This window comes from Gopherus evgoodei, chromosome 4, assembly GCF_007399415.2.
Source record: "Gopherus evgoodei ecotype Sinaloan lineage chromosome 4, rGopEvg1_v1.p, whole genome shotgun sequence".
Taxonomy (NCBI): Eukaryota; Metazoa; Chordata; order Testudines; family Testudinidae; genus Gopherus; species Gopherus evgoodei.
This window is the reverse complement of record NC_044325.1, coordinates 130,306,861-130,321,353: the sequence shown is the minus strand read 5'-3', so window position 1 is coordinate 130,321,353 and position 14,493 is coordinate 130,306,861. Positions and strand designations below refer to the sequence as shown.

Here is a 14,493-nt window from a genome sequence, read left to right as displayed (position 1 = left end):
CAGAATGCTTTTTGAAGCTGCATCACATTGTTGACTCATATTCAATTTTTGACCCATTATTACCTCCAGATCCTTTTCAGCAGTACCACTACATGGCCAATTATTCCCCATTTTGTAGTTGTGCAGTTGATGTTTCTTTCCTAAGTGAAGTACCTTGCATGTATCTTGCTGAATTCAGACCTATTCTCCAATTTGTCAAGATTGTTTTAAATTCTAATCAAGTATCAGAGGGGTAGCCGTGTTAGTCTAGATCTGTAAAAGCAGCAGAGAGTCCTGTGGCACCTTATAGACTAACAGACGTTTTGGAACATGAGCTTTCGTGGGTGAATACCCACTTCGTCGGATGCATGCATGTCATGCATCCAACAAAGTGGGTATTCACCCATGAAAGCTCATGCTCCAATACGTCTGTTAGTCTGGAAGGTGCCACAGGACTCTTGGCTGATTTTAAATTCTAATGCTATCCTCCAAAGTGTTTGCAGCCTCTGCCAGCTTGGTGTCAGCTGCAGATTTTATAAACATACTCTCCACTCCATTATCCGTGTCATGAATGAAAATATTGAATAGTACCAAATCTGGGACTGACCCTGCGGTAACCCATTAGATCAGGGGTCGGCAACCTTTTAGAAGTGGTGTGCTGAGTCTTCATTGTTTCACTCTAATTTAAGGTTTCGCGTGCCAGTAATACATTTTAACGTTTTAGAAAGTCTGTTTCTATAAGTCTATAATACATAACTAAACTATTGTTATATGTAAAGTAAATAATGTTTGTAAAATGTTTAAGAAGCTTCATTAAAATTAAATTAAAATGCAGAGCCTCCCATTCTGGTGGCCAGGACCAGGGCAGCGTGAGTGCCACTGAAATTCAGCTCTTGTGCCGCCTTCGGCACCGGTGCCATAGGTTTCCTACCCCTGCATTAGATACTCCTTCCCAGTTTGACACTGAATCATTCATAACTACTCTTTGAATATGGTCTTTCAACCACTTGTGCACCCACCTTATGGAAATGTGGTCTAATAAAATTACAGTAGTTTGCTTATGAGAATCTCATTTCAGACTGTGCCAAAAGCGTTACTAAAATCAAGATATATCACATCTACTGCTTCCCATCTATCCACTAAGCCAATAACCTTGTCAAATAAGGAAATTAGGTTGGTCTGGCATAATTTGTTCTTGACAAATCCATGCTGGCTATTCCATACAACCCTATTATCCTTCAGGTCCTTTCAAATTGATTCCAGGCATCTTCAGTGTAACTGTCCTTATAAAACCTATACGGAGAGCAATGCCAATAAGGTTCAGTATCCTCATGACCAGAAGTTCCTTCAGAAAATACTAGTGTGTCTCACTTCTCTCTAGAATTGTGGCCTTGTCTACACAGGAAGTTGCACCAGTTTAGCTTAAATCATTTTTAAAACCGATTTCATTAAACTGGTGCAAACCCCTGCATGGGCACTTATTTCAGTTTAAGAATAGCTTATTTGGGTTTACCTAGAAGTTCTTAATCAGTGTAAACTAAACTAAAGAAAGCCACTTTAGTAGGAGTATCTACACTGATGTTTGTACTGGTTTAACTAAAACAGTTTAAATTTACATCTTAGGCCAAGTCTACACTATCACTTACTTTGGTATAATTTACGTCACTCAGAGTGTGAATACCACCCTCCTCCCCCAGTGATGTAAGTTACACTGACTTAAGCACTGGTATGGACAATGCTATGTCGAAACAGCGACTGCTGCTTGTGGAGCTGGCATAGAGTATCTTTACCAGAAACACTGCAGCTGTGCCAATATAGTGCTTCTAATGTAGACTAGTCCTTTCTTCTGTACGTAGCCCTTATACTATCAGAAGCAGGCTCCTAATCTTTCCTGGGTTTGGGTGAGACTATGCCTTTCATATTGATAGTTTGTCTCTCTCACCTACAGAAGTTGGTCCAATAAAAGATATTTCCTCACTCACCTTGTCTCTCTAATATCAGGAAAAAAAATCAGATATCTGGGAGAAACTGAGCGCCAGGTGGAAGCAAAAGAAATTAAACCTTGCATGAGGATTGGGAGTAGCCCCAGAGAATTGTGGCATGCACTCTGTGTTGTGAAAAGAACCGGGGGGATGGATAACAAATGCGTCGGAGTGACCATGATCTTGGGTCCCTAGTTATAGCGACCAGGGCCTCTTTTAGGGAATTATTTAATACTGCATTAAACACTGGGAATCGAGGGGCCTCTAATTTTTAAAACCCTAGTAGCTTGTATTCTAATGTGGGCCGCAGAGCCCCCTCTACAACAGACCACGTGTACCTGTGAGTTCTCTCTCTGTGAGAGAGGGGCCTTGATGGGGGCTGTGAGCACCAGGCACCGCATGACCTGCGGGTGGGAGCCCGAGGCACAATGGGGGCGCCACATGGGGGCGCGGAAGCCTCTGGGGCACGCCCTCGCCCCCAGGCGGAGGGGCAGGGGGTTCGCCACGGCGCCCGGCCTGCCGGACTCTTTTCTCTCCCGACTCGGCGGAGGTGCACGGCCCGTTCTCGCGGCGCTCGACGACCAGCGTCTGTTAGAGGATTGTTTAGAGGCAGCTGGCTGAGGAGCTGCCGGTGCCGTAGCCCGGCCATGGCTGAGTTCTTGCCGCCGCCCGAGTGCCCCGTGTTCGAGCCCAGCTGGGAGGAGTTCGCCGACCCTTTCGCCTTCATCCACAAGATCCGACCCATCGCCGAGCAAACCGGCATCTGCAAGGTGCGGCCGCCGCCGGTGAGTGCCCAGGGCCCGGCGCCGCCGCATGGCGCCGCGAGCGGAGCGGCCCTTTGTGCGCAGGCTGCGGTGGGACTCTGGGGTCTGGGACGGAGGGAGGGGAGCCGAGCCGAGCCGAGCCGAGGGGTCACATTCAGGCACGGCGCCCGGCCCGCTGGACCCAGTGCAGGGCTCCGGCTGGCGGAGAGGCTCGACCGGACAGAGCGGGGGCCGCTTTCCGGCCCCGCCGAGGAGCCCGCGCTCCGCGCGCCCCCACGCGTGTCGGAGAAGTGTCCTCCCGTGGCGGCAGGGCCGCGGCCCGTGGGGGGGTTGTGCCCCGGAGCACAGGCGCCCGGAGAGCGGTCGTGAGGCGAACCCCAAGCTGAAGCGAGCTGCCCGCAGATGGGCCGAGCGGTGAGAGCGCCTCAGGGAGCGGGGCCGGGCGAACTGGCCTGCGGCCCGAGACAGCCCCTTTCCGTTCAGCCTTCCGCTTGGAACCGTGAAAGTGACTCGAGAGCTTTTGTTTTCATACCTGCCGAGAGAGCGGAGCTCATGCCAGGGAGGAAGGGCTCCGCTTTCACCCCTTGTGAGTAGCCAGGCTTGGACGAGCAGACTTGTACCGCTGCTTCGAGCGCGTATCTACGAAAGTTTCACCTCGGCCAGATTCCTGGTGATTGAACCGCTGCTTCTAATGGAACTGGAGCAGTCCCTATGTACAGACCTAAATGAGGCAGCTTGTTGGGTGTTGCCCTCCATGTTGGCATTGTAGTGTGCTAGGGCTAGCCGTAGCTTCCTTTCTTTGCCTTTTTCCGAGTCCAGAGTGGCATTTCTGTGGCTATACTAGAGGTTTGGTTAAGTTTTTAATACAGTTATCCATTGTTTTAACTTGAACAACATGTATTCAGCACAGAATTTTAAATTGTATCTTTTTTGTTTTTGAATCATAGGCAGACATGACCACCATTTTAGAATGCAATACATAGTGGGAAAAGTAGTAAGTCTTTATCACTATATACATATAAACTGGCACTATAACATGCCACAAAATAAGCCTGTAATGTCATTTATTTAATTGAATAGTTAACATTTCCCAAATTGTATTGGTTATAGTTAATATAAAAAAGCTTGAAGTATAATTCTCGTCATAATCCTTTAATGTAAAACAGTGAACTAGAATTACTTTGAGGACGGTCTTGTTGAATAAAGATTTAGCTTGATAAAAGTGGGCATACATGGTCTTTATTTTGAGAAAAGTGTTCTTATCCTAAAGGATAAGGTGGTACAGGTATCTTGAAATAGTTAATGTGACAATAAGAATGCTACCCTGTTTGTTTAAGTGATCAAAAGAGTTAAATCTTCTCCAGTAAGAGGTGAAGATAAAGACACATTTTTGTGTACTTAATTTCTCTGCACTCTGAGTATCATTTCTGAAATTAAGTGTCTAGAGTTATATATGTTTCAGTCCAACTTTTTGATCGTACACTTGGAATTCTTAAACATGTTGAATTGAAATAAAATGAAGTAACTTGTATTTTACACACTGAGACTATAAATGTTCATAATCAGATTGAATAAAATAAGCTGCATCATACAGTAAGATCTACAGATAATACAGTCTGTTGGAAGAGTTCCCACAACATGCGATTGCATGCCTGCATGCACACCCACACACTTCTTAACTCACTAATTAGTGGAAAAAGGGCAAAAATGTGTATTACCTGTGTGCTGTGAAGTGAAGTGCTGACTTCATAACTGAGGTTATAAAACCATCTTCATTATCCCCCCCAATTTTGTACTTCTCCTTTTGTGTAGAATAATTCTCTCTGGATGGGATATGATCAACTATGGTTTTCAACAACTGATCAGAACTGACTTTTTATATACCCCTTTCAAAGAACCAGTCTTCAAAACTAATTTATGTGCTGTTTGCTTGCTAGTGTAGAACAAAATTAATAGTAAATGGTTTCTTACAAGCTATGCTCCTTAATGGGGAAATCAGAAATGGATGGGACCTCTACAGGCTAAAATAATTAAATGCACCTTTGTCCCCTTGCCAAGGAAAGATAGATTTTCAGTTATCAAACCCCCCCCCCCCCAAAAAAAAAAACCCACACCAAAAAAGCAAAATCTGACTGATATTGATTTATATGAATGACTATATATTTCACTGGCTTTTTGATGGGAGTTCTTTGAGGGGATCAGCAAATGTGGACAAGGGTGGTCCAATGCATACAATGTACTTGGATTTTCAGAAAACATTTGACAAGGTCCCTCACCAAAGGCTTTTAGGCAAACTAAGCAGTTCTTGGATAAGAGGGAAGGTCCTCTCATGGATCAGTAACCAGTTAAAATACAAGAAACAAAGGGTAGGTATAAATGGCCATTTTTCAGAATCGAGAGAGGTAAAAAAAGTATCTCCCAGGAATCTATACTGTGGCGAGTGTTCAACATATTCATAAATGATCTGGGAAAAAAAGGGTGAACAGTGAGGTGGCAAAATTTGTAGATGATACAAAATTACTCAAGATAGTTAAGTTGTAAGCAGACTGTGAAGAGTTAAAGGGATCTCACAAAACTGGGTGTCCGGGCAACAAAATGGCAGGTGACATTCAGTGTTCATTTATGCAATGTAATGCATATTGGAAAATATTGTCCAAACTATAAATACAAAATGTGGTGTAAATTAGCTGTTACCACTCAAGAAAGAGCTCTTGGACTAATTGTGGATAGTTCTCTGAAAACATCTACTCAGTATGCAGTGGCATTCAAAAAAGCTAACTATGTTAGGAACCATTAGAAAAAGGATAGGTATCATAATGCTTGTATATAAATCCACGGTATGCCTATATCTTGACTTTTGCGTGCACATACACTGATCTCAGAAAAGGTGTATTAGAGAGGGCAACAAAATGATTAGTGGTATAGAACAGCTTCCCTATGAAGAGAGATTAGAAAGACCTGGAATTTTCAGCTTGGAAAAGAGACAGTGGGGGGCCGGGGGGGAGAGGAATATGTTAGAGTGGAAAACACAGGAGCAGGTATAAATATATGAAAAGAAGATAGTTGCCTTATTAAGTGTGAAGTCAGTTTAACGAGACATATCAATTAACATCAGGATACCAAGGGAGGAAAAAAAACTTTTGAAGTGGTAATGATATTGGTCCATTTCAGACCGTTGATAAGAAGGTATGAGTAATAGTAGGGGGAAATTAGGTTTAGGTTTTGTAATGACCCAACCACTCCCAGTCTTTATTCAGGTCTAATCTGATGGTGTCCAGTTTGCAGATTAATTCCAGTTCTGCAGTTTCACTTTGGAGTCTGTTTTTGAAATCTGAAGTTACTCGCATGGCCCCACAGTATGCCAACTTTTTTATGGCTGACTTAGAACAATGCTTCCTCAGCCCTCATTCCCTTTCGCCCCTACTCTACTTGAGCTACATTGATGACATCTTCATTATCTGGACCCATGGGAAAGGAGGCCCTTGAGAAATTCCACAAAGATTTAAAACAATTTCCACTCCACCATCAACCTCAGCCTGGATTGGTCCACTTCTTAGACCAGGGGTCGGCAACCTTTCAGAAGTGGTATGCCAAGTCTTCATTTATTCACTCTAATTTAAGTTTTTGCGTTCCAGTAATACATTTTAACATTTTTAGAAGGTCTTTCTAGAAGTCTATAATATATAACTAAACTATTGTTGTATGTAAAGTAAATAAGGTTTTTAAAATGTTTAAGAAGCTTCATTAAAATTAAATTAAAATGCAGAGCCCCTGGACCAGTGGCCAGGACGAAGGCAGAGTGAGTGCCACTGAAAATCAGCTTGCGTGCTGCCTTTGGCACGCGTGCCATAGGTTGCCTACCCCTGTCCTAGACACTACAGTGCTAATAAGCAATGGTCACATAAACACGATCCTATACCATAAACCTACTGACGGCTATACTTACCTATATGCCTCCAGCTTTCATCCAGACCTCATCACACAACCCATTGTCTACAGCCAAGCTCTAAGATACAACTGCATTTGCTCTGTCTCTGTCTGAGGGATTGAACACCTACAGGATCTTTATCAAGAGTTCTCAAAACTACAGTACCCACCTGGTGAAGTGAAGAAACAGACTGATAGAGCGAGAAGGGTACCCAGAAGTCACCTACTACAAGACAGGCCCAACAGAGAAAGTAACAGAACGCCACTGGCCGTCACCTACAGCTCCCAACTAAAACCTCTCCAGCACATCATCAAGGATCTACAACCTATCCTGAAGGATGATCCCTCACTCTCACAGACCCTGGGGGACAGGACAGGCCTCCCTTACAGGCACCCTCCAACCTGAAGCAGATACTCACTAGCAACTATACACCACACAACAAAAACACCAACCCAGGAACCAAACCCTGCAACAAATTCTGGTGCCAACTCTGCCCACATATCTATCCAAGGGACATCATAGAATATCAAGGATGGAAGGGCTCTCAGGAGGTCATCTAGTCCAACCCCCTGCTCAAAGCAGGACCAATACCCAACTAAATCATCCTAACCAGGGCTTCGTCAAACCTGACCTTAAAAACCTCTAAGGAGGGTGTCAAGGTTCCTTCCCCACTCTGGACTGTAGAGTATAGATATGAGGACCTGAATGTGAACCACTAAACTGAATTACCAGTTGGGAGTGGTAGCAGCAAAACCAGATCTAAGTACTAACTCTCTTCCCTGGATATCTTGAGAAACTTCATCAAGTTCCTGGTAAACACTGATCCAACCCCTTGGATCTTAACGCAAGGAGAATTTAACCATACCCCTCCTTTCAAATTGGATTCGAATGGCTATGCTTCTTAATTGTTGGTTTATTTCTCACTGTAGCACTAACTCCTGCAGTACACATAGTGGTGGAACTCTTTACAAAATGTGATGTCTAAGAGGAGGAAAAGCAGAGAGAGATTATTCATGGAGGTGCACTGGTACACAAACAACGATTCAGACTTGGTTGAAGGGGTATGAAATAAGATTAATTATCACCAAAAGCTAGGACAATAATCTTAAATTAATGAAAAGGAAGGACAAGGAAATGATTCAAAATATATAAGGAATGAGAGGGAAATGCAAAGGGCAGACTGTCAATTGCAGTCAGAGTTGTTTTAACAAATAAAGGCCAAACAAAAACTGATTTCTGAAAACTAGCCTCTGAACCACCTTCCCAAAACCATGGCATCAGTCAGGACAATAACAGTAATTGGACTGTACTCTAATCCTCAGCTCTTCTTTGAACCATCTATAATTTATCATCCTTCAATTGTGAGCACTTAAAAGGATACACTGTAGCAGTGCCAAACACAGAAGTAAAATAACTTCTCTATTCTTGTTCCAGATTCCCGTGTTAATGCAGTCCCGTGCTGCATAAGCTTTTTTGGCCACACTGTGAGCTCATATTCAGTTGATTATCCACCACAACCCCCAATCTTTTTTGGAGTCAGCGCTTCCCAGGATAGACTTCCCCCATCCTGTAAATATGGCCTACGTTCTTTGTTCCTAGGTGGATTCATTTACATTTAGATGTATTAAAGCACATATTGTTTGCTTGTGCCCAATTTACCAAGTGATCTAGGTCACTCTAAATCAGTGACCAGTCCCCTTCATTATTTACCATTCCCCAAATGTTTGTGTCCTCTCTAATTTTATCAATGATGATTTTATGTTTTCTCCCAGATCACTGATAACCATGTTAAATAGCATAGAGCCAAGAAACAATCCCTGAAGGACCCCACCAGAAACACGCACACTTGATGATTTCCCATTTATTGTTACATACCGAGACCAAACAGTTAGCCAGTTTTTATTCCATTTTGTGTGTGCCAAGTTAATTTTATATTGTTTTGTTTTTTAAATCAATACGTCGTATGGTATCGGGTCAAATGCCTTACAGAAGTTAAGTATGTTTACGTCAACACTTAGCTTTATCAACGAAATTTGTAATCTCATCACAAAAAGACATCAAGTTAGTTTGACAGGATCCATTTTCCATAAACCAATTTTGATTGCCATTAATTACATTACTCTCCTTTAATTCTTTATAATTGAGTCCTGTGTCAGCTGGTCCATTATCTTGCCCAGGACTGATGTCAAACAGACAGGCCTATAAATAACTGGGTAGTATCATTTACCCTTTTTAAATATTGGCCAACATTTGCTTTCTTCCAGTCCACCAGTGCTCCAAGACTTACTAAAAATCAACATTAATGGTCCAGTGAGCTCCTCAGACAGTTCTTTTAAAATTACTGGGTACAAGTTATCTGGACTTGCTGATTTAAAAATGTCTAGTAGCTTCTCTTTAAAATCCTCTAGAGATACTCCCCTCCTCTTGTACATGTTACTTTTTTAATGTCAGAGCTGAACTGCAAGATAGTTAATGTATAATGTTATCTCTTGGTCTTCCCTTTGCACCTCATATTTTTGCATCATTTCCTTGTTCTTCTACTGGAATTGGTTCTTTCTTTTCATTAATTTAAGATTCTTATCCTGCCATTCAATGACCCTTATTTTATACTCCTTCAACAAAGATTGAATCCTTCTTTGTGTAGCAGTGCACCTCCATGACTAACTCTCTCTGCTTTTCCTCTTCTTAGACCTCATATTTTGTAAAGCATTGCATCCCTGTAGATAGTCAGTCTGTACTGCAATGATAACTGTTCTTAAACATCAAAACACCGCAAAGTGCCTCTACTAACAAATCCATATTATCCAGCTTATAACCCCACCACATGAATGCCAAATTTTAAAATAACCTACTCCTTAAATGATAACAGGTTTCAGAGTGGTAGCCATGTTGGTCTGTCTTACCAAAAACAGTGAGGAGTCCTTGTGGCATCTTAGAGGCTAACAAATTTATTTGGGCATAAGCTTTTGTGGGCTATAACCCACTTCATCAGATGCATGGAGTGGAAAATACAGGAGCAGATATAAATACATGAAAAGAAGCTAGTTGCCTTACCAAGTGTGAAGAAGGTCTGAGACAAATCAATTAACATCAGGATACCAAGGGAGGAAAAATAACTTTTGAAGTGGTAATGAGATTGGCCCATTTCAGACAGCTGACAAGAAGGTGTGAGTAACAGTAGGGGGAAATTAAGGTTTTGTAATGACCCAACCATTCCCAGCCTTTATTCAGGCTTAATCTGATGGTATCTAGTTGGCAAATTAATTCCAGTTCTGCAGTTTCACATTGGAGTCTGTTTTTGAAGGTTTTTTGTTGAAGAACTGCCACTTTTAAGTCTGTTGTTGAGTGACCAGGGAGACTGAAGTGTTCTCCTACTGGTTTTTGAATGTTATGACTCCTGACATCAGATTTGTGTATATTTATTCTTTTGCATAGAGACTTGCCATGTACATTGGCCAAACTGGACAAGGGGCATTACTGGCACATGATGATATCACATTGGTAGATGTGCAGGTGAATGAGCCCAATGGTGTGGCTGATGTGGTTAGGTTTTCAGATGATACTAAACTTGGAGAAGTGGTAGATATGCTGGAGGATGGGGATAGGATACAGAGGGACCTAGACAAATTAGAGGATTGGGCCAAAAGAAACCTGATAAGGTTCTACAAGACCAACTGCAGAGTCCCATGCACTGCTACAGACTAGGAACCGAGTGGCTAGGAAGGAGTTCTGCACAAAAGGACCTTGGGGTTACAGTGGATGAGAAGCTGGGTATGAGTCAACAGTGTGCCTTTGTTGCCAGGAAGGCTAACTGCATTTTGGCCTGTATAAGTAGGGGCATTGCAGCAGATCGAGGGATGTGATCATTCCCCTCTATTTGACATTGGTGAGGCCTCATCTGGAGTACTGTGTCCAGTCTTGGGCCACAAACTACAAGAAGGATGTGGGAAAAATTGGAAAGAGTCCAATGGAGGGCAACAGAAATGATTAGGGGGCTGGAGCACATGACTTATAAGGAGAGGCTGAGGGAACTGGGATTGTTTAGTCTGCAGAAGAGAATGTGGGGGGATTTGATAGCTGCTTTCAACTACCTGGAAGGGTTCTAAAGAGAATGGATCTAAACTGTTGTCAGTGGTACCTGATGACAGAACAAGGAGTAATGGTCTCAAGTTGCAGTGGGGGAGGTTTAGGTTGTATATTTGGAAAAACTTTTTCACTAGGAGGGTGGTGACGCACTAGGAGGGTTACCTAGGGAGTTGGTGGAATCTCCTTCCTTGGAGGTTTTTAAGGTCAGGCTTGATGAAGCCCTGGCTGGCATGATTTAGTTGGGGTGTGGTCCTGCTTTGAGGGGGGATTGAATTTTGAATTTTTGCTAATACTATATATATTCGTACTCCAACTTAGTTTATTCTATTGTGGCTGTAATACTAACATGGTCAGGCTAAACAACAAAGGTATACAGTCACCTGAAGATGCAGGTAGGCCCCTAGTGGGATTCCAGAAGCACCTTATTTACATTGAAAATCAATGGGAGTTAGGCATCTAATTTGCTCAGGTACTTCTGTAAATTGAAGTAGGTGTGTGTGTGTGTGTGTGTGTGTCTCTTTAGGTGCTTGGATACCTTTGTAAATCTGGCTTATAGCCCCCAGTCTTCTGGGTTGTATGTGGATTTCCAGAGGGCATCTAGTTCCTCTGTATCATGCAAGGATTATAGATTGCACTGGCCTTGAACATATCAAGTAATGATGGTTCTTCGAGTGCTTGCTCATATCGATTCCAATTAGCTGTGCGCACGCTGTGTGCACAATCGTGAGAAGATTTTTACCCTAGCAACACTTGGTGGGTCAGCTGAGGCTCCCCCTTCAGTGGCACCTTTGTGGCGCTGGATATGTGCCCCTGCCGACCCAGCGCCCCCTCAGTTCCTTCTTACTGTCCGTGACGGTTATTGGAACTGTGGAGCATAGCATAGCTGATCTCCACATCCCTAGCTTTCCTCTTTGTATTATAGATAATTGTTTAGAGTAGTTATAAATAGTTTTTTTTGTAGTTATAGCGTACTTATTAGTGAGTTTGTATATAGCAGGGGTCGGCAACCTTTCAGAAGTGGTGTGCCGAGTCTTCATTCACACTCATTCACGTGTGCCATAGGTTGCCTATGGTATATAGTCTAGTTAGTACTTGGAGGAAATGGGGTTCCATCCCTCTTCCCTCCTCTCCGGTACCAGGGCCCTTGCCCAGGTCTCCAGGTTTTAAACTTTGCTCGGCCTGTCTCAAGCCGATGCCTACGGGAGACCCCCACGACTCCTGCTTGAAGTGCTTGGGGGAATCCCATCAACCAGATGAGTGTCGCATTTGTAAGGCTTTTCAAGCCTCGAACAAAAAAAGGAGTGTGACTTTCATTTAAAACAGCTCCTAATGGAAGCGGCGCTTAGCCTGGTGCCTTCGGCACCGCGCGCAGACCAGACAGCACAGTCGCGACATCATTTGCTGACTCCACGGCCCAAGAAGCAGCACAAACCATCTGCTGCTTCTATACAGTTGCAGACACCGCCTGTGGCCCCATTGGAGCAACAGCCCGGATCGGCACCGCCGATTCTGGCGCCACAAGGGCCGTTGAGTCTGGTGCACACAAGTTCCCCAGTGCACACCGTGGTTGAGCTCGGCCTGCTGTCCACTCCGGAAATCTTCTCCAGCACTCGCGACCTGATCGCGCTAACGGATCCTGGACCACCTCAGCCCCTGACACTGCCAGTGTGGACTGTTCAATCTATAGGGAAACCTGCCTTCATGCGACCCTCCTCACAGAGTGAGACAGCTTGGCACCAATCTCGGTCCCAGTCCAGGTCACGGTCCCGATCCTGCCTATTGTCCTGGACCTGGCACTGCTCACAGTCCCGGCACCGATCTTCATTTCGGTGCCGGTCATACGGCGCTGCCGCTCCGCCTCACGCAGGTCTCCCCCCCAGGTACGATCGATACTCATCCAGGTCCCGGCACCAGTCGCCTCACAGCTGATCCTGACACTGCCCAGACAGTCGATCCGCGTCGAGATCTAGATCGGCCTCCTGGCTCTGTCATGACCGTCGGTCCCGATCGCGGTACCACCGAAGATCCCAGCACTGGTCTGCAGCTCCCAGGCGCAAACTGACAGAGTGGGATGGTGCAATGCCACATGGGCGTTCAGCCCCTCCTTGGCCTTCGCGACCGAGTTCTTCGTCGTCCCAGGCAGGGAGTGGCTACTTCACCAAGGGCCATGACACTGAAGGTGCTAGCCAGGGACAATAAGAAGGACAGGATCCTGATCAGGGACCCCCACAATGGTCCTTCTGGACTCCTTGGGCATACCACCAAGCCCAAAGTGTCTCCTCAGGCGCTTCTTGATCCACTCATTTGGAGCATCGGATGCCTGAGGCCACTGTGAGCTGCCCTCCCCCAGTAGACTCTGAGGCAACTGTCCTGCCACCAGATCAGGCCTATGCCACCGGCGTAGTGGACCTAGGGCAGCAGGACCCTCCCCAACCAGAACTTCCCCAGGATCTGCTTGTCCCAGGGGTATCCTCTTCCTCCTTGCCTGACAATGCAGTGGCAAGCATGTCCTCCTCTGGCCCACTGCCTGTAGATCTTGGTGCACACCAGGATCTCCTGCGCACGGTGGCACAGAACATGAACCTGCAGGTGGAGGAAGTGGTGGAAGTGGAGGATCCGGTGGCGGACATTTTATTGGCCGATGCCCCCACACGTCGCCCTACCTTTCATTAGGACTATCCAGGCTAATGCCGATACGATCTGGCAGTCTTCAGTGTCTATTCCTCCCATGGCCAGAGGGGTGGAGAGGAAATACATGGTGCCCTCCAAGGCGCATGAATATCTGTATGTTCACCCCCACCCTTGCTCCCTGGTGGTACAGTCGGTGAACGAGAGGGAGAGACATGGCCAGCAAGCACCCGTCCCTAAGTCCAAGGACGCTAGACGCTTGGATTTATTCGGGTGCAAGATTTATTCCACTGGTGGTTTACAGTTCAGGGTAGCTAACCAGCAGGCCCTCCTGAGCCATTATAGTTATAACACCTGGACCTCGATGAGGAAGTTCAGAGTTGGTCTCCCAGGAGTCCAGACAGGAGTTTGCTGCCTTGCTCGAACAGGTCAAGAAAGTGGCGAGGACATCCCTGCAGGCATCACTAGATGCGGCGGACTTGGCGGCTAGAACTCTAGCGTCAGGCATGGCTATGCACTGCCTCTCATGGCTACAAGTGGAGCTTCCACTGGAGCTGCACCAGACCATTCAAGACCTGCCCTTTGATGGCCAAGGGCTGTTCTCGGATAAAACTGACCCCAAGCTTCAGAGTTTGAAGGACAACCGAGCCATCATGTGCTCACTGGGCATGCATACCCCGGTGACGCAACGCAGACCCTTCCAGCCCCAGCCTCAGCGCACCTACCCTAACCCGCGACCACAACAAGACTTCACCAGAAGGTGTGGCTGTGGTAATAGGAGGAGACAGTCTGATCCTCAATCAGCTTAGAATCAGGGCCCCCCAAAACCATCAGCAGGGCTCAAACAAAACTTTTGAAGATTCGGTCGAGGACGGAGCACCAGTCTCCTTGCAGGATCGTTTTTCTCCTTTCTTCAAACGCTTCTCCTATTTCCTCCCTGCATGGTCTCGCATAACATCAGACCGCTGGGTCCTATGCACGGTGTAAGCTGGATACCATCTTCAGGGACCCCTCTCACGAGCAACTTCTCATACAGGAGGTACAGGCACTCCTAGCTATCGGAGAGGTGGAAGAGGCCCCAAAGGATTTGAGGGGCAGGGGGTTTTATTCCTGTTACTTTCTAATC

The 14,493-nt window shown here is 45.4% G+C and overlaps 1 protein-coding gene across 3 annotated transcripts in view; it reads left to right on the top strand.

Annotated features, from left to right (window-relative positions):
- The first annotated feature begins 898 nt into the window (after positions 1-898).
- KDM5B (lysine demethylase 5B) overlaps positions 899-14,493 on the top strand; it is a 211,111-nt gene continuing 197,516 nt past the window's right edge. For 2 of the 3 annotated variants that reach the window (XM_030561062.1, XM_030561059.1), the window contains exon 1: positions 900-2,746. In XM_030561062.1, coding sequence (XP_030416922.1) covers positions 2,390-2,746 — 357 coding nt within the window. In that variant the 5' untranslated portion in view covers positions 900-2,389. Of the gene's footprint in view, positions 2,747-14,493 lie in introns of all 3 variants that reach the window. The other variant, XM_030561061.1, reaches the window with a different exon arrangement.